Source organism: Tamandua tetradactyla, chromosome 2, assembly GCF_023851605.1.
Source record: "Tamandua tetradactyla isolate mTamTet1 chromosome 2, mTamTet1.pri, whole genome shotgun sequence".
NCBI lineage: Eukaryota > Metazoa > Chordata > Mammalia > Pilosa > Myrmecophagidae > Tamandua > Tamandua tetradactyla.
The window spans coordinates 138,780,892-138,802,919 of NC_135328.1; the positions used below are offsets into that span (position 1 = coordinate 138,780,892).

A 22,028-nucleotide genomic window follows, 5' to 3' on the forward strand; every position below is an offset into this window, starting at 1 on the left:
GTGAATTCAGTCTAGCCTTGGTGGAGTAAGGCAAAATTCCTACCCTCCTGCCCTGTGATTCTTGAATAAGTTAAAGCCCTTTAAGAGTCCTTGGGAATATTTAGTATTAGTTTTTCATTGCAGTGTAGATAATTTCCCCAAAACTTAGCAACTTAAAACAACAAATATCTACTAGCTCAGTTTCTATGAGTCAGGAATCTAGGAGTACATAGTTGGATAGTACTGGCTCAGGGTCTCTCATGAATTTGTAGTCAAGCTGTTTGGTGGAGCTGCAGTCATTTGAAGGCTCGAGAAAGATCAGCTTCCAAGCTCACTTGGTGGTTGTAGCCAGGCCTCATTTCCTCACTGGTTGTTGACAGGGGACTTTAATTTCTTACCACACTGGCTTCTCCATAGGCTGCCTGAGTGTCCTCACTAGAGGCAGCTGACTTTCCCTAGAGTGAATGACCCAAGAGAGAGAGAGAAAGAGGGGGAAAGACCAGACAGAAAACAGGGCTCCTCGTAACCTCAAAAGTGACATACCATCACTTCTGCCATAGTCTTTCAGTTGCACCCTGGTACAATGTGGGAGGGGACCACACAGGGGCATGAATCCCAGGTGGTGGAAATAATTGGGTTCCATCTGAGAGGCTGGCTACCACATAAACCACAAGCAGATTGAATTCCCTGCTAATTTGGGAAGTTAAGACCAAGAGGAGAACAGAGATTTTTGTCTGTTTGATTGGTAGTACCTAAAATAGTAACTGGAACATGGTGGGTGCTCAATTACTGTTTATTAAATGAATTAATTAATTTGTACATTGAAGGACATGTGACCTTATTTTGCAGCCACAAGCTCATAAGATCGAAGCATTAGACTCCATTTTCCTTCCTTATCATATTTTTCTCAAGATTCTATTAATTTGTATATGGTGACTGACCATAAAGGAAGGCAATCTCTGTTTCTGGTAGTTGAAAGGAAAATTAGAATGAGGGTAAACATTGGCCAGATAGAGGGGCAAAATTTATTAAATATAATCCACTCCTCCGTATATCAAACTTTTCTTTGCTTAGTACTCTCGAATCCCCAGTAAGTAAACATCTTTCATGTGACCTGACACTCAAATAACCAATGCTTAATTGCTAGACTTTTTCTGCCACATCAGAAACTAGGTACTGATTCAATAAAAAATAACTGTAATTGATACTATGATCTGAGCACCTAAGTAGATCCATGTGCTTTACCTTGATATTCACATCTTACCTTTAGAACAGTCACGGGGTATCTACCTATCTAAGGACCATTTTCACCCAGAAATAGGTCCTGTTACCATGTTGCTACTGCATGACTCCATCTCCTTGGTCACAGTTGACTAGACTAGAAATGGTAAGTTCATCAAACAAGGCCAATTAGATTCTATTTCCTATGTGTTTGGAATTGGGACTGAGAGACAGTATACATTATTTGAGCAGCAGAATTAAATAGAGCTACAAGGGCAGGCCATGGTGGCTTAGCAGGCAGAGTTCTCACCTGCCATGGGAACTCCCATTTGATTCCCAGTGCCTGCCCATGAAAAGAAAAAAAAAAGAGCTAGAGATGAGAACACTGTGTGAAGTTGAGTAACTTGTACAAGACCACTCAGAAAGTGGCAGAACTGAGATCAAACCAAAAGCATATTGGTTTTCGAACCTGTCTTCTATCCCTCCTATGCCACTGAAAGAAAGTATTTCCCTTCTTTACTTGTCTTGGAAAGTTTTTGCCCTTAAAGTTAGTTATGGTCATGTGACTTGCTTCGGTAGAAGAAATGGAAGCAGCGGTGACATAATTCACTTCTTAGTGGAAGCAGTGATTGCCAGTACTTAACTATTTACCCCACCCCTGCTTCAGTGACCCTGACAGCATCACAGTATGGAAGAACCACAAGATCAAAAAAGCATGCACCACCCAGCCAATGCATAGAGATCATCTGCCCAGGAAACCACCCAAACCCAAACAGGGGACTTCTCAGAGAAATAGACCTTTGTTGTTCTAAGCCACTGAGATTCTGGAGTTATTCGCTTCTGTAGTATAACCTACCTTTTTTTTTTTTTTTTTTTTTTTTTTTTTAAAGGAAAGACAGAGAGAAGGAAGGAAGGAAGGAAGAAAGGGAAACATTTTTAAACATTTTCTTGTTTTTATTGTATTCTGTTTCTCCGTTTTTGTTACATGGGCTGGGGCCGGGAATCGAACCGAGGTCCTCCGGCATAGCAGGCAAGCACTTTGCCCGCTGAGCCACCGCGGCCCGCCCTAACCTACCTTTTTTAATGTACTCAACTAACCACACAAATCAACCTTCTTTCCTTTCTCTTAGAGCTATTGTTCCAGTTACATATGGCCGCATAATGAAACACTCCAAAACGTAAAACAACAATGAGTTGTTATTTCTCATGATTCTATGGGCTAACTAGGCTCAGCTACATGTGGCTGCATTCAGCTGGGTGCTTGGCTGGGCCTGGAATGTATAAGATGGTCTTTCATCCCTGAGGATCTCTCTCCACCTGTCCTCTCAACATTCAGAAGTTTAGCCTAAGCTTGTTCACAATAGGTGGCTTTCCAAGAGAACAAACTTCAATGTGCAAGTACTTATCAAATCTCTGCTTGTATCACATTTACTATTATCCCATGGACCAAAGCAAGTCACATGGCCAAGCCCAGAGTCAATGCTGCTGGTCTATACAAGGCATGCCTTACAGAAGGCATTGTTCTTTGGAGTCCACCAATATAACAATCTGTAGCACCCATTAATTAAATATTAGCAACTGCTATTCACAGTTTTAAAAGTGTTTTCACGTATAATATTTCATTTTGTATAGCGATAAGCCTTTGAATAGCAAGTAACTGCCACCTGTATTTTACAAAGAAGGATACTGGGGCTCAGAAACCTGGACACCTAACATCACACTACTAGAAAATTATAGAGATGGGGCTTGAACTCCGGTCTTCTTACTGCAACTCCTGAGTTTTTTCAATGACATCACAGTTATCTTTGGCCAGCACAGCCTTTGTTATCTAACTGTGATTTTTGTATTTGATCTTTTCAGTTTTTGAAAAATTTTCAACTATATTTCTAGAGATTAATCTTGTTTATTTATTTATTTATGGTTTGGGGGAAAAAGAGCACCTTATTCTCAAGAACTCTGATAAACATCTTGTAACAAAAGTATTACCAACATTTTCTTCCGACTAAGGCTGATGGCTGTTTGAAAGGACACATCTTACGTTAAAACCTGAAAGGACATTTATTCAGACTTGGTGGTGCCCAAAGGCTCTTCTGAGGGACAGAGCTTCTTTATAGCACCCTTGCCCAAAGCTAAAGGGTTGCAGGCCCCAAACCTCCAGACCCTAATTCCTTAAGGCATTTATATTATTGTGCAAACATCAATAATAACAGACCTCAACTGACTCACAGGACTTGTAACCCTAGTGTGCCAGTCTGAATCTTGTATAGCCCAGAAAAGCCATAATCTTTAATCCTCATTCAGTATTGCTGGGTGGAATCTTTTTTATTGTTTCCTAGAGGTGTGACCCACCCAATTATGGGTGATAACTTTTGATTAGATGGGTTCCATGGAGACATGTCTCTACCCATTCAAGGTGGGGTTGCTTCCTGGAGCCCTTTAAGATGGAACCATTTTGGAAAAAGCTACAGAGCCCATGCAGCCAAAGACCTTTGGAGATGAAGAAGGAAAACACGCCCTGGTGAGCTTCATGAAACAAGAAACCAGGAGATAAAGATAGCAGATGTCATCGCCATGTCGCCATGTGCCTTTCCAGGTGAGAAGAAAACCCTGAACTTCATCAGTCATTCCTGAATGACGATAACCACTTGTTGGTACCTTAACTTGAACATTTTCATAGCCTTGCCTTAATTTGAATATTTTCACGGCCTTAGAATTGTAAACTTGTAACATAATAAGTTCCCCTTTTTAAAAACCTTTCTGTTTCTGGTATATCACATTCTGGCACGTTACAAACTAAAACACCTAGGGTATAGGTTGGTGGAGTGGGGTGAGGTTACAAATTAAATTTCATTTTGAGAAAGAGACCAAAATTATCTGATTGTTGCTTGAAATTCCTGTATGCTTGAGAATAAATCACAAGGAGAACAGAAGTGCTACCTGTGAGGCCATTCCCACGGTAATCAATAGTTAAGGAGCAGAGATCCAGGGGAACTCCAAACACTGCTGCTCATCATGGGCTGGAACCCAACCCCAGGCCACCCCTCGCTGTGGCCTGCTGAGGTGGGTACTCTGTAATGTCCTGTCTTCTGGTTCCATACTCTCGGCCCCCAGCCTTCAGGTGATACTTCTCATTAGGAGTCACGGCTGACTGTGCCTTTGAACACTCCCCTGCATTCTCCTTGTCATTTTCCTGTTAAGGAGAGACATAAAGAAAAGAGAAACCAGACAACCAAACACCTCTGAACTTTAACCTTGTAGAGATGCCTTTATAAAAAAGCTTCTTTAAGGCATATATTTTGCATGATTTCGCTTATATAAAATAACTAGAATATATAAATTTATAGAGATGGAAAGTAGATGACAGGTAATGGGGGGGCAGAGCAGGGTGGATGTGGACTGGGGAGTTAATGCTTCTTGGGTGCAGAGTTTCTGTTTGGGTTGATAGAAAAGTTTTGGTGAGAGGTGTAGTGATGGTAGCACAACACTAGGAATGTAATTAACACCCTCCAAATTGTAAATTCGAAAGTGGTTAAAAATGGGTTTTATGTTGTATATATGGTACTACAATAAAAATTTTTTTAATTAAAAAGCTTCCTCAACGGGTGGCTCAGTGGTAGAATGCTCAACTTCCAGGCAGGAGACCCGAGTTTAATTCCCAGACCATGCACCCTCCCCCCCCACCCTAGTCCACCCCCCTCATAAAAAGCTTCCTCAAGCAGTCTCAGTTTACACACTCAACTACCCTCTCTGGCTCATCTCAGGACATTCTAACTTCACAGGGGTTGGGCAAGGAAATGGTGCCATGCAGGAGAGAGGAATTGGAAAAATAAGGGAGTGCAGTGAAATTGTGGCACATTATCACCAGGTGGAGAAAGACTCCTCTATTCTAGCCCAAAGTTAGAGCAACCAGGCTTCCCATATCAGGGCCCTGGGTGTCCTAGCCACTATGTCACATACCTTATTTTGAATTCTGTAGTACTCATTTAGCACATACTGATGTTTGGGTTGATGAAGACCAAGGCAGATAGCAAATCTTCCACCAAGGAATTCACATGCTAAAAGGAGAGAACAAACATTTTAGCAAACAGAATTAATAACTAAAACTGAGATTGTACATATGTGGATATTTTTCAATAAATATATATTTTTTAAAATAATTAAAACTGAGAGGTGCCAAGAATTTAAATTTGCCCTCAAGCGATCTATTATTACATTTAACTTCAAGACAAAAGATTGCACTTGCTCTGAACTCTCAAAAAATTCTAGGACTCAAAAGAAAGTTGTCAATTTTTTTGTCTTTGTGTGGGATTCCATCTACTCCCTTTCCAGGTGCATATGTCAGGAAGGATTTTCAAACTACTTAACAACAGGTGTGGCATGAGTCCTGACCAATCGGAACTGATTCTGCCCTTTCCCAAGTACATCGGCTGAATATCCCTCTGAGAATATTTCAACTCAATCCAGTGTTAACAAGAACCATGTTAAAAATTCTTCCATGCATTGAGACAAACCCCTGCAGCTTCACTGTCTACCTCCAGTTTAAGGTCTGCATTGTCTGCTGTCACAGCAGCAACCTGCCCTGCAGGCTCAGCACTGTGATTGTTTGAATCAGGGGTAAAGGGTCAGCATGATTAATGAGTGGTCTTCTAAAGGTATCGCCTAGAAATACTCCCCTTTAACGTTAGAGGACTTCCGATCCACCATCATAGGACTTTCTGAGTCTCCTGACTCACTTCCTCTCCAGGAATATTGCTCATATAGTATATCAAAATGATGCTCTTTATTTTTCATGTACCTCATCCTTTAAAAAATATTGTAGTTCTGTGTATTTGACACAGTAACTAAAACATGTGTGGAAGAGAAGTTTCTAAAATAGCTGAATAAACCTTAGGAAGATTTTCTGGTTATGAGCTTCCAGAATCTTAAATTGAAAGAATTAATGAATTACCATTTGGGTTCCTACTCTACTCGGTCTCTGTGAGGAGGCACAACACTGACGGCCACCATATTTATGCCTCTGCTACTATCAGGAGGCCCGAGCAGAAGCACTTCAACACCATAGTCCTTTGAGGAACCCTCAAGGCATCCGATCCCTGCCACCCTGAGTCAAAGCCCAACATGTAAACCACTGTGGTCACTGTTCTCCTCCATACTCTCAATCCCATATTGATTTTTGCTTCCTCTCCCCTTACCTAATTTCCTCTGGGTTCCTCCCTCCAAAATATTATTCTTCAATCAATAAGAGCATCAATCACCAAAAGCATAGAACTTGCTGGAAGACAACACTTCTGTCAAGTACTCTGATCCAGGTAGGGTCTGTGTTCACCTGTGTTACTTCTAAATTGTTAATTCCCACCCTAAACTTTTTTTATTCCTTAGAGGCTAATATCATCTGACTAAAGAACCCGTATCACTTTTTACTGTAATTTAAAGACCCCTGCCCCCCACATCACTCTCTTGCCTCAGTTCTCAACTTGGCCTCAGCCAGACATATTTTCATAGCTCTGACAACATGTCTCTTTCTTATGTCAACATTCCCAAGTCTCTTAGTCCATAGTCCCTAGGCTTTTTTATCCTGGTAACTGTGGCAATAAATTATAATTATAGGCATGTTTACTGGTCTATATTATCTACGTAATATTGCTCCTCTTGAAAGCACAGACTGTACCATTTGTCTTTGTGCCCCAGAGTCCAGCACAGTGCCGGGCACATTATAGGCATTCAGTAAACAACATTTTAATGTTTTCTCAGATTTTTGCATTTCTTTTCCCCTCTATCATATGCACACTCATATGCAAGTTAAAAGGAAATGAGTAATCAGATATTGCCAATTGTGTTCTAAAGAAAATTGGCAAAAGTCAAGCAAAATAGGATTTAGAATTCCATCCATTATAAATAGCCACTTGGCCATTCATTATGCCCCTTCCCCAAAATGAGGTCAATAAAGTTTGTGGTTCCAAGAGACTGACTATGAGAAGGAGACTTGGAATAATGTCATTTAGCAATGGCTAAAAGAACTCGAAAGTTTATTCAGGGAAGAGTCAAGTCAAGGAGACCTGACTGCTGTCTTCAAATATTTGAAAACCTGTCCTATGAACGAGGGACCTAGATTGATTTTGTATTAGACCAAGAAAGACAACCAGGATCAGTGAGAACATTAAAAGAACACAAACTTTGAGCCAACTTAAGAATTTACTAACTAGAGTTGGCAAAAGATAGAAGGGTCTGCCTGGAGATGGGAGGTTCTTTGCCACTGGGAATGTTCCAGCATAGACTGAGACCCCATCGTTACTTCTTCAGAATGCTGACGAGTGGATCAAGATATCGGAACCCCCATCTACTCTGAGAGTTAAATAGGACAGAAAAACAAAAACTTAGGAGTACTTACCAGAAAATGAGGTGCTTGCTATTTGCCCTGCCCAAGACCATGGATAGGCCCCCCATGTAGGTTTGGACTGAAAAAAAAGAGAGAGAGAGAGAAAAACCAAGTTGAGGGTAATCAATAATAAGAGTGATGACAAACTCTGTCTTGTTCATTCTCTCATTCACTCAGGCCCCATGTTCCCAAATACTATAGTCTCAGTTTACAGTATCAAGTGTTGAATTAGTTCTCTGTTCCTCGCTTTCCTCCTCCTCCTCCTCCGTGCTATATTCTTCCATGATGTCTCCATCAACAAAATGGATGGTCCTTTTAGGAGTCCTTTTGGAAGGTCCAGTCTCTTCCTGTTCTAACTGCTGGAAACTCTCCTTCTCCATGAGGAAACAAAACAACTAGTACATTTAAGACAAGACGCTTCAGGACAAGTTGCCCAGGCAGTTTCTGCACCGGAGAGGTGTCTAGTTCTTTTCAATGAATGGTAAAAACAGAGAGTTCAGAGGTCATCATAGTTGCGATCTCAGCAATTCTTCAAGTCCACAAAAGGATTGTTCAGTTCTCTAGCAAAATGAAAGAAATTCACTTAGTAGTGAAAATGTGAACATTGGATTTTCAAACAAAAATTCCAATAGGGTTCCCTTAGCCCTTATTAATTTCAAAACCCACAAATGCTAGTAGGAAAGGACCATTCCCCTGAAGAAGTTTCCCATTCATTTCCATTAGTATTGAGAGACAATATAGGCAGTAGTTAAAAGTGGTTAAGCTAGGCTTTGCAAATACAGGGAGAAAATATTTGCAAAGTATATATCCGATAACACACTTGTTTCCAGAATATATAAAGAACAATAACTCAATAGCTAAAACACAAACAATTCAATTAAGATGTAGGCGAAAGATTTAAATATTTTTCACCAAAGGAGATTTGCAGATAGCAAATAAATAGATGAAAAGATGTATAATTTTATTGGGTATTAGGGAACTGAAAATTAAAACCTTAATGAAATAACATACTCACTAAAATGACAAAAATTTAAAAGACTGACAATATCAAGTGTCAGTAAGGATGTGGAGCAATTAGAATCTCATATATTGCTAGTGGAGATGAAAACTGGTATAGACACTTTGGAAGACACTTCAGAAGTTTCCTATTAATTTAAATGTACACTTACATATAATCCTGCAACTCCACTCCAAGAGAAAGGAAATCATACTATCCAAAGATTTATATGTGAGTGTTCATAAAAGCTTTATTTGCAAAAAACCAAACACTGGAAACAATCCAAATGTCCTTCAATTGGTGAGTGGATAAACAAAATGGGTAAATTCATTTAATGGACTATTACTCAGTGATTAAAAGAAATGGGGGTGGTGCGATGGTGGCTCAGCGGCAGAGTTCTCGTCTGCCATGCAGGAGATCCAGGTTTGATTCTGGATGCCTGCCCATGCAAAAAAAAAAAAGTAATGGACAACCAATACTTGCAACATTACACATAAATCTTAAAACCATGATGTTAATTTATAGAAGCTGGACACAAAAGACTGCATATTCCATCTATGTGAAATTCTAGAAAAGGCAAAATTGTATAGAAAAAAATGAGTAAAATTGTATAGAAAACAAAAACCCAATTCATATTTACACTAGCAAATTGCAGATAAAAATAGTTTGCTAGTGTTGAGGGGAAAAGGGAAAGAGAGTGACTGCAAAGTGGTATAGGGGAACATCTTGGGACAACAGAAATATTCTATTCTATTTTATTACTATAGTGCTTATAACTCAACTGTATACATTTATCAAAACCAATTGAATTCTATAGTTAAAAGCTAATTAATTTAAATTATGCCTCAGTGAAGCTGAAAAGTTTTGGAGTCAAAATGCTTAGAGTCAAAAATCTATTACAGATGGGCTAAAGATAATAGGCATTTTTCCAAAGAGCAAATACAGATGGTTCAAAAGCACACGAAGAAATGCTCATTTTCATTGGCTATAAGGGAAATGCAGATCACGACCACAGTGAGATACCACCTCACACCTATAAGGATGGCTGCTATTAATCAAACAGGAAACTATAAATGTTCCATTGTGGTGCAGCCACAATAGAAGACTGTTTGGCGGTTTCTTAGGAAACTAAATATCGAGTTGTCCTATGACCCAGCAACAACACTACTTGGCATATACCCAGAGGAGCTGAAAGCAGTGACACAAATAGACATTTGCACACCGATGTTCATAGCAGCATTATTCACAATCACCAAAAGATAGATACAAACCAAATGCCCATCAACAGATGAGTGAAGCAACAAAATGTGGCATATACATACGGTGGAATATTATGGAGCAGTAAGACAAAATAACATCCTGAAGCACATGGCAAGATGGATGAGCCTTGAGGACATAATGCTGAATGAAATTAGCCAGATACAAAAGGATAGATACTATATAATTCCACTTTTATGACCAGCATAAAGGTCATAATCAGAGGCTTATATTACAGAATATAGGGGACTGAGAGATACATAGAAGTTGGAGGTGGGTGAACCATTAGCTAATGAGGCTGAACTACAAAGTAAGGGAATAGACTGGAGTGAAAGTGGTTCTCTAGTGGGTCTATAAGTAATATTACCGTATCGAAGATGAACAAGATTGAAAGGGGGTTGTGTAGGCCTGCGTGTCCCACTGATTAACACTAGAAATATGAATTAGTTCTTGCAAGTACTACTTCAAAGATATGATTCTTGAACAAAGAGTGTTTAAGTCCAGGGTACAGGGGGAAAACTGCTATTGCATGCTATGAGCTATGTTCAAAAGGAAACCATCAGCACTACCACAGCAACAGCAGAGGTAAATAATAGTGGGGAGGGACAAGAGTTAAGAGGACGTTTAGATTTCTTATTTGGCTAGGGTGTGTTTATTCGTTTTCTTTCTCTTGGGAACAATGAAGTTATCTAAAATTGAATATGTTGGTGGACTGTGGACTTTGGGCCCTCTACATGATGCCCGATGAATGCAGGTGGCTGAAGGATGCAGTGACGGAGGAGATCGGTGAACGATGCTGTATACTTATGAATAAAGCTTGTGTTGCTACAAAAAGAACAAAGCCATGAAGCATGCAACGATGTGAATGAACATGTAGGACATTTGGTAAGAAAAAAGAAGCCAGAAATAAAAGAACAAGAGTGGTATGGTCACCTGAAGAAAATGCTTATAAGAAAACAGGGGCCTAGATTGTAAGCTTTTAGAGCAGACACATTAAGTTTGGAGTGATGATATTATTTCTGAATTTCAAGAGACTGTTTTATATATATAATCTGAAATTTAGAGATAGGAATGAAGCCGAACAGGTTGGAGTTAAAGTAATTCAGAACATGGGGTAAGGAAGACAGTATCTATATTTTAGAGCATAATCTTTGAGACCAATGGAAGAAAGATTTATTCGGCCTGGAACTGAAATTTTCTGTAGTGCATAATCTAACTCAACCTATCTGTATGGTTCATTTGAACAATTGAAACACAGGGAGCCCAGAATAAGAAAGAGGTCCTTTAATCTTGTATAGAACATTGTAATGCCTAGATTCATCCTAGAGTATACTAAGCAGATAATCAAAAAGTATTGGCAAAATCTGTTGAGGGAGAGGAGAAAGAATATCGAACTATTAAACCTTACCATCAGGGAATCCCCTGGTACTGTGTCAAACTTTAGGGACACCCAAATCAATAGACCAAGCCCTCAATCATGAGCCTTACTCTTGTGAAGCTTATGTAGATAGTAGAGAAGCTTTGACTACCTACAGGCATGCCTAAAAGTTACTTCTGGAGGACCTCTTTTGTTGCTCAGTGTGAAAGTCTCCCTGGCGACATGGAAGATGACTCCCAGGGATGAATCCAGACCTGGCACTGTGGGATCAACAATTCCATCCTGACCAAAAGGGGGAAAAGAAGTGTAACTAATAAAGTGAGTGGGAGAGAGAGTTCAAAGAGAGTCAAGAGGCTACTCTGGAGATTGCTCTTAAGCAAGCTTCAGTTAGACCTTGCTACCTATCATAACCTGCCAACCCCCAACCAGGACCATTATAGCCAGTCCTAAAGAACACCTAGGGCAATATGTAAAATTCCACAAGGGTTCCATGCACTAGAGTAACTTTCCAGAAACCTACAACCTCCAGATGGGTCTCAGGTCCAGATGAGTCCAGAAACTTAACCCAGCCTCTCCAGAACATCAGATAGATCCATCTCCCTACCCCATATTAGTGACAGACCCTTCCAATATGAGAAATTTAGAATGGCCATAGCCCAAACACCCCTAAAGAGAGGGATGGAAAAATCAAAGGTGATGGTAGAGTTATACATAGTAGGATTTAACAAATGAATATGAATCCTGAATCATTAAGTTGACATCTCTTTTAGTCTCCAGTCTTTTAGAGCAGCTAGAAGTAAAAACCTAAAATTGTGAAATTGTGATCCATGTCAGACTCTGAGATATGTTCTACAACTAATTGTGTGCTGCACTTTGAAATTATAGCTTTTTTGAATATATGTTATTTTTCACAAAAAAAGAAGGAAAAGAAGTCGATTGTGATGACCGTATGATAGCCCATGACAAACTCTGGGCTCTGTCCTGTAACTACTTGTTGAAGAGTGCTTTGAAAACCATTGTTTTTTTATTTCTTTGCTTTGTATATATGTTATACTATACAATAAAAAAAGTTAAAAATTAAAAAAAAAAATTCCACTACAGGTTTCTCCTTTGGAGAACACCTGCGCTTGCCCCCCTTCAAACACGTACTTTGACTATGCATTAAAGTTTTGAACTGTAAAAAAGTAATTATGATAAAGTAATCCTTAATATACTTACACCTTGGTTTCCTCATCTATAAAATACAAATAATATGGAATGAAATAATCCCATTATAGTACTTATAAATTTGTTACAAGGAATAAATGAGTAAAGACGTGAGAGCAATTCTTATCACACAGCAAGTGTTTAATGAAAACTAGCTAAGATTAAGTACCTATCACTTACTTAATAATGCACATCAGGCACTATTCTAATGTGGTAAGCACACTCATTGTCTTAGTTACTTTTAATATATTTTAAGATTATTTCAGCAAATGTAGCAGACTGAGCTGATAGGGAAGAATTTTTCTTTCTGGTCCAGATACAGAAACGCTGGATAAAATTAAACAAACGCAAATAGTAAAGCTTAGCTTCTCTAAAAAAGAAAGAGAGAATACATAGGTGTCAGAAAAAGAAAACTCAAAGTCATAACAGTAAGCTGCTGGGGCTGAAATTGATCCTGTAAGGTACAAGACCAAATACAAGCTTTGGGACTGGAGTTTCAATACCAGTGCAAGGAGGAGAGTCCAAATCTATGAACGTGGGGAGCTGAACGAAGCTACCTGCATAAAATTAAGCCAATAAAGTGCTGTCTTTACTATAAAATTGGGACTAGAAAACAATCCAGTGTCTTGAAAATGTGGCATGATAATTTGTCATCTGTTGGCTACATGGGTAAAAATAGTCACTTGGAAAAAACTGGGATTGTAGGCCAGTTCCATATGCTGCTGTGTGACCCAAATTCATATTTCCCACATGATATGAGACCCTAAAGTGAAGCTGAACTATCGACAGTGTAACCCAACACGCTTTGTCAGATGCAAATGAAAAAGCTCCCTGGAAGGATGTTTCAACAAAACAACGTGCAGTGGATTGAACTAGAAGCAAACAAAAAAGTAAACAAACAAAAAATTCCTGAGGATGTACTCATTACAAAAAAATTACAAACCACATGAAGAAATCAACAATTACGAGGAAGTTTGAGCAGACGAAACATCCTCACCCAAGAGTTAAGAATAATAGAACAATATGAGACTTTAAAATGAGTATGTTTAATATGTCAAAGAGTTAATGGTATCAAAATATTATAATATGCAAAAAGAATAGGTTGATTTGAAAAAGAACTGAACAGAAATTTTAGAACTGAAATACAGAGTCAATGAAGGTTAGATTGAAAGTAGATTAAACATAGCTGAAGAAATCTGAGGACATCTTTCATAATACAACATAAAGAGATACGCATTCAATTAACACAAAAGCAAAGTTAGCAGATATAAAGAATAGATGAAAAAGTTCAAAATATGTCTGATAGGAGTCCCAGAAGTAAATAGAAAGAATGGGGCAGGTAATGTTTGTTTGAAGAGATAATGATTATAAATCTTCCATAATTGAGGAAAGACACAAATTTTCAAGTTTGAGGATCATACAGAATACTGGAAAGGATAAATAAGAATAAAATCAAATGTAGATCATGAAAATTACAGAAAATCTTAAAGTTTACAATAGAGAAGGCATCTTACTCACAAAGGGATAAATTGAGTCTGTTGAGGAACAATAGGTTCCTTGAAACAATAGATTACTGTCAAAAGAATTCACTACCTACCTAAAAAATCATTGCAAGAGTAAAATAATGACATTTTCAGACCTATAAAAGAGATAACCATTCCTGCATCTTTACTAAAAGATTAATAATTTTAAAACTGTATGTCAGTGTTATGGATCAAATCTCGTCCTCCACAAAGACACATTCAAGTTCTAACATCTGGTCCTGTAGATCTGTGATCTCAGTTGTAAATTGTATTTTTAAAGACCTTCTTAGCTAAGAAGAGGCCAAACTGCACCTTGCAAGGTGGGCCATAATCCAACCTGACTGAAGGAAAACAGAGAAAATTGGGAGACAAGAGTAAGAGAAGGAAGTAGGAGGCAAATGGCCATGTGACAGAGATAGATATTGAGTTATGGCTGACTGGCAAATCACCACCAGAAGGCTGCAGACTCTGGAGAAATTTTATGATTCTGCTGACAACTTTATTTTGGGCTTCTAGCCTCTGAAACTGTTAGATAATAAATTCCTGTCATACAAGGCTGTCTGCGGTATTTGTTTTCGCAGTCCTAGCAAACTAAGACAGCATAAAGGAAGTTGGACCCAGAGGTAAGAGTGAGATGTAAGAAACAAAATTAATTAACAGTATACAAATCTTAGTAGGTAATGACTCTTTCTTCTGAGTATTGACTCTTAAAAACACTATTTTGGTGTGGGAGGTTATAAAAACAAAGTGATATTAAGTACTAGATAATAATAACATAAAAGATGAGGAGCTGACCTCTTCTAAATATTATTTTAAAGGAGGATAGTTTGTTAAGTATGCATGTTAATAATTTCAAGCTTTTATGGGCAATACAAACATGAATGAATGTACACATACGCACATATACTCATATATACCTAACTAAGTATGTATATATGAATTAATCACCAAATCCTACTGGTACAATACTAAGTTTTTGTCATTGTCAAGGGTCAGAGTTGCAAAAAGGCTGTCAAATGTTAATTTGTCATGTAGAGCAAAACAATGTCATACCTGGCCAATTCAGTTGCTCTCTGAGGAAACCTGAATTGTTCAAATGGTTTTGTCTGCCTTGCTTAGTGGCGGTGTATCACAGAGGAACCTCAATAAGAAACAGAAAGAGTTGTTACCATTTGGCTTCTGATGCCAAAGAACAGCAAAGAAAAATAATTTTCATTTGGTAGTTAAGATAAATAATGTGCTAAACATAATACTTCGGTAAAAGTAAATATTATCCATGCCATAAGAAATGAAAGACTTGGATTAAAAAACATGTTCTACAATCACCACCGAAAGAAAGCCAAAGCATTTTCAAAGAGCAACTTACCTACATAATCCCTTCGGTTTTATTTTTCCATTCTTTTAATTTTTTATGTGTTTGGTATCAAAGGTAGTACAGATTTTGGTGTGAGAAGTTTGTTCGGTAGATGATAAATGTAGAAAACTAGGCTGGGGTCATAGAAACCCTTCAAATATGCTGACGTGGAAGTGTTCTCTTGTGTGTATCTTATAAGGTGGAACATATTTGAGTTGTGGGAAGGTCTACCAGATTTACATATTCAACATTAAATAAAACCAGTGATCTTAATCTTCTACTCACATTGGAATTATCTGGTGATATTTTTTAATAATTCCAAAGCCAGGCCGTACCAAGTCTAGTTAAATCACAATTTCTGGGGGTAAGACATGAACATCAGAATATTTTAAAAACTTACCAGATGATTCCAATGTGCAGGCAAGTTTAAGGACCCCTGTATTAATGAGACTAGGAAAAGAAGTAACTTCTAGACTGAAGCTGTGATTGACTTGTGTTTGGTGATTTGGTGTATTGCAGAATGCTCAAATCTCAAGCCAGTTTCAAGACACCTTGTATGTTGTTTTCCAAGAGAGTTTCTTGTTTTCTACTAAGTCCTCCACTCCTGCTTGCTCCTTCCCCCTGGCCCCCTTCAAGCTGAAACAACAAAAGCTTAAAAATAAGACCCTGTAGTCAATTTGCTGCTCTCAAGATCATCTTCAAAGTCATACATTTTCAAACCAAATGAAGTACACACACACACACACACACACACACACACACACACAGCTTTCACATCTGGTTCACTACCATTATATCACAGAGTAATGATATTTATTAGCTTTCTGAAGAAAATTCTGGTCTGTTTCTCATAAACATATTGTGTGTTAGACGGACATATGTATTTTTTAATTCATAGGGCTCTTAGGGGGGTTGAGAGAGACAGGTCACTCACTCAAAATCAATGTAGTGAAATTCTTCTGCCACCTAATGGACATTTTAGAACGTGCTATGCAAAATCCACCGTTGTAATTGCAATGCCCATCATATAGAGATGATTCAGTACTGAACGGTGTGAAATCTACTTATTTTTATTTACAAAAACCTTGGGAGCATTTCCAACTTCACGCCAAATACCTCCACATGGATGTGTTGTAAGTGATCTTTCAGAGGACCAAACATTACCCTACAACATGCTTTTTACCTCAGTTTAATTCTTATAAGCACCTCTAAGAATTTCTACCTTTCCTTTCTTAGAAGACTTGGGAGCAGGGGGTGCTCCTCAGGTCTCTCAAGAGACTTTCAAGATCATTGATGTGGTGCCAGCACTGCGGGAGTGACAGCAGGGCGGAAGGTCAATTGGGATGTGCTCCCCACAGATAACAGTTTCTGAGCCGCTACTGCCTGGCAAGAAATACAATATGACCGTGAGTAGGTGACTGGAATTTAAGCAGACACTTCTAGTGTGTGTGCCCCCCCCCCCCATTTCACTGAAAAGAAAACTGCACCATGAAGAGAGAATAATTAGGGCCCAGCACACAGGTTGCTTGTACAAGCATAATGGAAAGGAGGAAAGGAGGTGGCTGCTTAGAAAATGGAAGCCCCGATTTAGACCAGCCACTGAGGAGAGTGTCTGAAGGGGTTGTCCTGGCTTCTCCCGGGCATGCGAAATGAGTTATGGGTCAGGAAGTTCTTCACAGAGGAACACTGTTTTGAAAAATGGATAGGGCTCTTCTGGGAAAGCAAGTATGGGGAGAGGGTACTGGGCCACAGAAAAGAGCTTGTGCAAAGGACAAGGGCTTGAAACATTACGGTGTGTTCAGGGCAATTGTAAGTGTTTCAGTGTTGCTGGTCAGAGGGCAAGAGGAGAGGAGGGACACAAGGATGACTATCAGGAAGCTGGGTCTTGGCGGATCTGTGGTGCTGTGCAAATGGCAGGGACTTTGGAAACCCCTGAAGGCCAGCTCTGCAAGGGAGTGAGGTCTCTGCCAGCAGAGGGCAGAGGAGATGGCAAGGAATCCTCCAAGAAGCACTAATTCCAGCCCAAGACGCTGAGCCCTGAACCGGGGCAGTAGTGATGGGGACACGGGAGGGGCAGGTTGGGAGATCTGGAGATGAAACAGGACAAAATTCCATCCCACATCTGAGAAGACAGGGAGCTCATGGCTTAGGTCGAGCACTATAGGAGGTGGGACTAAGGAAAGCATACGGTGACTGCTGCTCTGTAAGCAAGAAGAGAGGCTCACCTGGAAGCAAGGAGAAAAATTTTAGACATAAAACAGCAGGTTGTAAGTGCTAACGGGATAAGGCAGCCATGGGGAACTGGGGGCTCCAGCGCTTGGAGATCTCTGAGGGAGAGACCACCCCAGCGCTTCTTGGTTCATCCACCTGCTCAGGTGCCCTCCTCCCCTCTGCCACCTCCCACTCCACCCCCTCGTGCGTGGGCTTCTCTGCGGCACCTAGTGGAGCCCCTTGTGGCCGCAAGCTGTTCCTGCAGGTTGGCGCCTGAAAGTCACGAACCAGACCTGAGGTTGAGTCATAGTTACACTTTCGTTTTTACACAACAATTAGCCTATTGCTGACTCACTGGAGTCAGCCCAGTCCCTGAGGGGACAGCCGCCCCTACAGCTGAGGTCCTCCAGAGGTGTGAACAATTGATATTGTTTCTCTCCCATTTTAGCCATTCTGGGGGGGGGGGGGGATCTTTTTAAAAAATGGCAGAGTGTACTTGAGAAATACAATGCGGTGACCTATAGAAGACGGTAGTTTTGTTGTGATGACCTTAACGGGAAAAGTTAAAAGTTGGCTCCTAAATCACCCTCAAAGGTTCACAGGACTCTGAAATCTTGTTCATGTATCTTTAAGGGTTTTTCATTACTGTGAGGTTAGGGAGCTAATTTTCTTAAACCTCTCCTACTATTGTATTCCAGAATCTTTTGTTTCATAACCAATTACCTCAAAACTTTGTGAAATAATACAACAGCCATTTTCTTGTATCTCATACATTCCTCTACATGAGGAATTGGGGTCAGGCTTAGAAGGGTCCTTTCTGTGCCTCATAATCTCAACTGAGGCACAGATGTGGCTCCATCATGCTTAGCTGGAGCACAGGCTGCTTTGGAGAGACCAAGTGAGGTTCATCCACCCATCTGGTGCCAGCCTGGGGAATGCTTGGAAATGTCAATATTAAATACCTAGACGTGGTTTCTCCAACACAATGGTGTAGACCCACCTCAGAATCTAAGTGTCTCAGGATAACCAAGTAGGAGCTACTTCTTACTGAGCTTCAGAAGCCAACCAGCCTAACTTCTATCACAGTTTATTGGTTACAAGCATATCATAAAGCCAGCCCAGATTTAAAGGGAGAGAAATTAGACTCCACCTCTTGATAGGGACATGGCGAGAGCACTTTGTAGCAGTCTTTGTAGGGCTGAGGTAATTGTGGTGGCCACCACAGCACTATCTTTTGTACTTTCCTCTCTTACACTCCTCCTACTGCCCCCTTTTCACTTCATTTTCTTACTGCCCTCTCTTGTCCCCTTTCAGCAAGCTATACTCACAAGAGCTCCCTCTAGTTGTTACTTAGTTCCTTGCTCCTCTACCCTTCCCCACACATCTTCAATCTCTTCAACTCCTGGTGAGAGGTTATAGGGACCCATAGAACCATAGTATATCAGCCTGGAATGGGTTTGACCAACTCTAGATGCCCTTTACATGAGGAAGTTGAGGCCCAGAGAAGGGAAAAGAACTTCCCAAGATCCTGCTTCAAGTAAGTAGCAGAGTTCTGGCTGGCACAGCTTAAAACGCAGTCTGCAGTGGGGTCTAAAAGATGTCAACTGCTTTTTCTCCTATTTCTAACTGCCTGAACTAATGCCACTTGTTTCTCTTCTACATTCATTGCCTCACTGTCACAATTTTCTTTTGACCTGCTTGGTCAAGGGGTGAAACCAATATCAGGCTTCTGCATCTGGAGAGGCCTGTCTCAGCCCTGGCCCAGGACCCAGATTTCAGAGATGGATGGGGACAGTGGATGGAGCAAATCAGGGGACCAAACCATCCCAAATGCACAATATGTCACCTCATCCCTACAAGGGTGACCAAAGGCCTGAGTGGCCTGGAGGTGAGTGCTGCCCTGGAGGATGGGGGTGGAACCATTAGCGGCCAATGGGTGGTTCCTCAGTTCTCCCAGGGCCTGCCTGAGGGTGGCAGAGAAGCATAGTTCAAGAACGGGCCACATTCGTCCCACCACCCTTTGGGGAGGCTTACTGGCCTTGTATAGAGGCCCGTGTGTACAATATGAAACTTTCCCTCCAGCCTTTTAAAAGAAAACTTTTGCCACATTTAGGTTTTCTAGATGTAAAGAGGTTTCTGATCTATGATTAATAGAGATAGAAAATCACATCTTGTAATGCTCATTTATTAGAAAGAAGAATTATTGAAATGTCTTCTAGAAATGACTTTGAAATGGAATTAAGGCTGCTCCAGAGATGACACTGGGGCAACACCCATCCATGCTTGTTCTGTGGGCGAGAGGACATAGAGCAGAAGGCTGAGAAGAGGGAGACAGTTCTATGCCAGAGTGGTTATAATTAGAATATATTTTTATATTATAACCTTTGTCCTGTGTGTGCATTTTATTCCTCACTGCTCTCTAAATAGTTAACAATGCTAAGTACTTTTTGAAACATCTCTTCCTAGATATTCTGGAGTACCTGACATGTGAAAAGTAGGTAGTAAAAGGACACATTTTAACTTTTTGTTAAAATTTATATAAAATATTGGCTTTTTTGTTTTGTTTTTTGTTCCTTTGTAACAAAGGAACTCCACCAAAGCTAAATATCAATAAGGGGGGGGGGGGTATAAGGGGTGTGGATTTTTTTTTCAAGAAATGAGAATTTTGCATTATTGATTGTGGTGGTGAATGTATAACCATGTGATTATACCAAGAGCCACCGGTTGTACACTTAGGATGGATTGAATGGTGTGTGAATAAAACAGATTTTAAAGATGATTAAAGGGTAGTAATTAAAAAAAAATGCTCAGGAGCAAATTCACACTGAGGTTAAGAGGAATTTTGGTGATTAATGTTAATAAGTTAATATTTATTGGGTCAGGCATTATGTAAGTAACTTATATGGGTTATCTCATTGACTGCTCATGGCAGCTGTTACTATCCCCATCCTACAGAAGAAATGCAGAGTTAGGCAATTTGTTTGGGACCCGTGATTTTCAACCATAATATTCCCAAGCAGTGTGTGTATTTTGTGTCTGCCTGTGTGTGGCAAATACACATAACATTAAATTTACATTTAAACCATTTTAAAGTGCCCCATTCAGTTCATTAAATCCATTCACAATGTTATGCAGTCATCACCACTATCTAGTTCCAGAATCTTTTCATGACCACAAATGAAAACCCCATACCCACTCCCTGCAACCCCTAGCAGCCACTGGTCTCCTGTCTTTTCTGATTTGCCTATGCTGCATGTTTCATATAAACTGAATCATATGATATGTGGTCTTTTGTGGCTGTCTTCTGTTACTTAGAAAAATGGTTTCAACTTGGTTCATCCAAGTTGTGGCATTTAACTTTAGAAGGTGTAGTATCTAAACTTTTCTAGAGTTCTTTCTGCTTTCATCTGAAAACATGTTTTCAAATGAACCAGGTTAAAATGCAGCTAAGACTTGTCACTGCGTAATTACACAAAAGCTGCTCAGCACTGTGTCCTCCCGGCCCCTGCTGGTCCCCCCTTCCTGCTTCCTCCTTCCCCCTTCCCTGGAGGGGGCCTAAGGGTCAGGCCTCTGGTGAAAGCAAGGACGGGACCTCCAAAGTCCTGTTTATCAGATCCAGATGTGGAGCTTCTGAGGGCAGTACCTACTATCACTTTTCTATATCCGCTCACCTCGGGGAGTTGGTCCAACCCAACCAGTAATAGAGACTCACTGTGCCAGTGATTCCTCCTAAGAATCTGGGGGGAAAGGGCAGAGTATGAAATGTGAAATGTGAATTCCACAAACTAACACAGAAACAAGCTACAGCTCTCCCTTCAGAATTGCTGACAAACCCTCACATGGCAGGATTTTTAGATCTTTATTTTCAACATTTAACTGTGCAGGTGTACCCAGTGACTGTGTGACGGGATGTCACCTACACAGCTGACCTAGTAGGGTGTTCCCCAACTTTTTCTACAGCACAGCACTCACAAAGGATTTGTTCAGACTGCTGGAGAAAATAGGACTTAGAGACCTGGAAGAGACTGCTCGGGACAGGTGGTGACAGGTCTGGGTGTTCCAGCCACCCTGGGTCATGCCCAGCTAGCACCTGGAAGGCTAAGGCCAACAGCACAAAGCAAAGCACTTGAGGAGCTCTGCATTAGAGAATAAAAATTCAGGTAACCACGTGAGCTAACCTTTTCCCTGGAGCGCACTCTAAGAGTGAGTGTATGAGCCTGCACCTACTGCAAGTCCATCAGCAAGCAGTAGATGGAATAAATTGCCAAGAGGCCTTTTGGATAAACATAATCAAATTTGGTTTTCTATAATTCATAGTATAAGCGCCGCTTCCAGATTTAACTATTTTAATTCTTTTAAGTTTATTACAAACCATTTTTAAATGAAAATTCAAATTCTAGTCAAATTATTCAAATTTCAAGTGAAAAACTATCTTTAGAAAAAGCTACGGCAATCCAAAGTGACACTGAAGTTTATTTTTACACGTATATTAAAACAGATAAGAGGGCAGGCCACAGTGCTTCAGC

At 40.1% G+C, this 22,028-nt stretch overlaps 1 protein-coding gene across 10 annotated transcripts; it reads right to left on the reverse strand.

Annotated features, from left to right (window-relative positions):
- Window positions 1-4,070: 4,070 nt before the first annotated feature.
- On the reverse strand, window positions 4,071-17,823 carry FAM177B (family with sequence similarity 177 member B). Of its 10 annotated transcripts, none has more exons than XM_077149192.1 (7): window positions 17,730-17,823; window positions 16,514-16,674; window positions 14,991-15,078; window positions 7,789-8,136; window positions 7,589-7,655; window positions 5,158-5,255; window positions 4,071-4,390 (listed from the first exon to the last, which is right to left on the reverse strand). In XM_077149192.1, exons 4-7 carry the CDS (start codon window positions 7,954-7,956, stop codon window positions 4,211-4,213), a joined length of 513 nt encoding a protein of 170 aa, XP_077005307.1. In that variant the 5' UTR covers window positions 7,957-8,136; window positions 14,991-15,078; window positions 16,514-16,674; window positions 17,730-17,823; the 3' UTR covers window positions 4,071-4,210. The 10 variants fall into 10 exon arrangements, with proteins under 10 accessions (XP_077005307.1, XP_077005309.1, XP_077005313.1 ...); XM_077149194.1 differs by having other exon boundaries at window positions 16,514-16,670; window positions 17,730-17,753; XM_077149198.1 differs by lacking the exons at window positions 16,514-16,674; window positions 17,730-17,823 and adding exons at window positions 15,692-15,927; window positions 17,517-17,723.
- Window positions 17,824-22,028: the final 4,205 nt, after the last annotated feature.

What these genes read in the sequence shown, in the direction of transcription:
- FAM177B (XM_077149192.1), bottom strand. Translation starts at nt 7,956, where the DNA reads ATGGAGAAGGAGAGTTTCCAGCAGTTAGAACAGGAAGAGACTGGACCT. An exon ending in CTAATTCAACACTTGATACT is followed by an intron (nt 7,656 to 7,788) that starts GTAAACTGAGAC and finishes CTTTTTTTTCAG; the next exon opens with TCCAAACCTACATGGGGGGC. An exon ending in ACTACAGAATTCAAAATAAG is followed by an intron (nt 4,391 to 5,157) that starts GTATGTGACATA and finishes TCTCCTTAACAG; the next exon opens with GAAAATGACAAGGAGAATGC.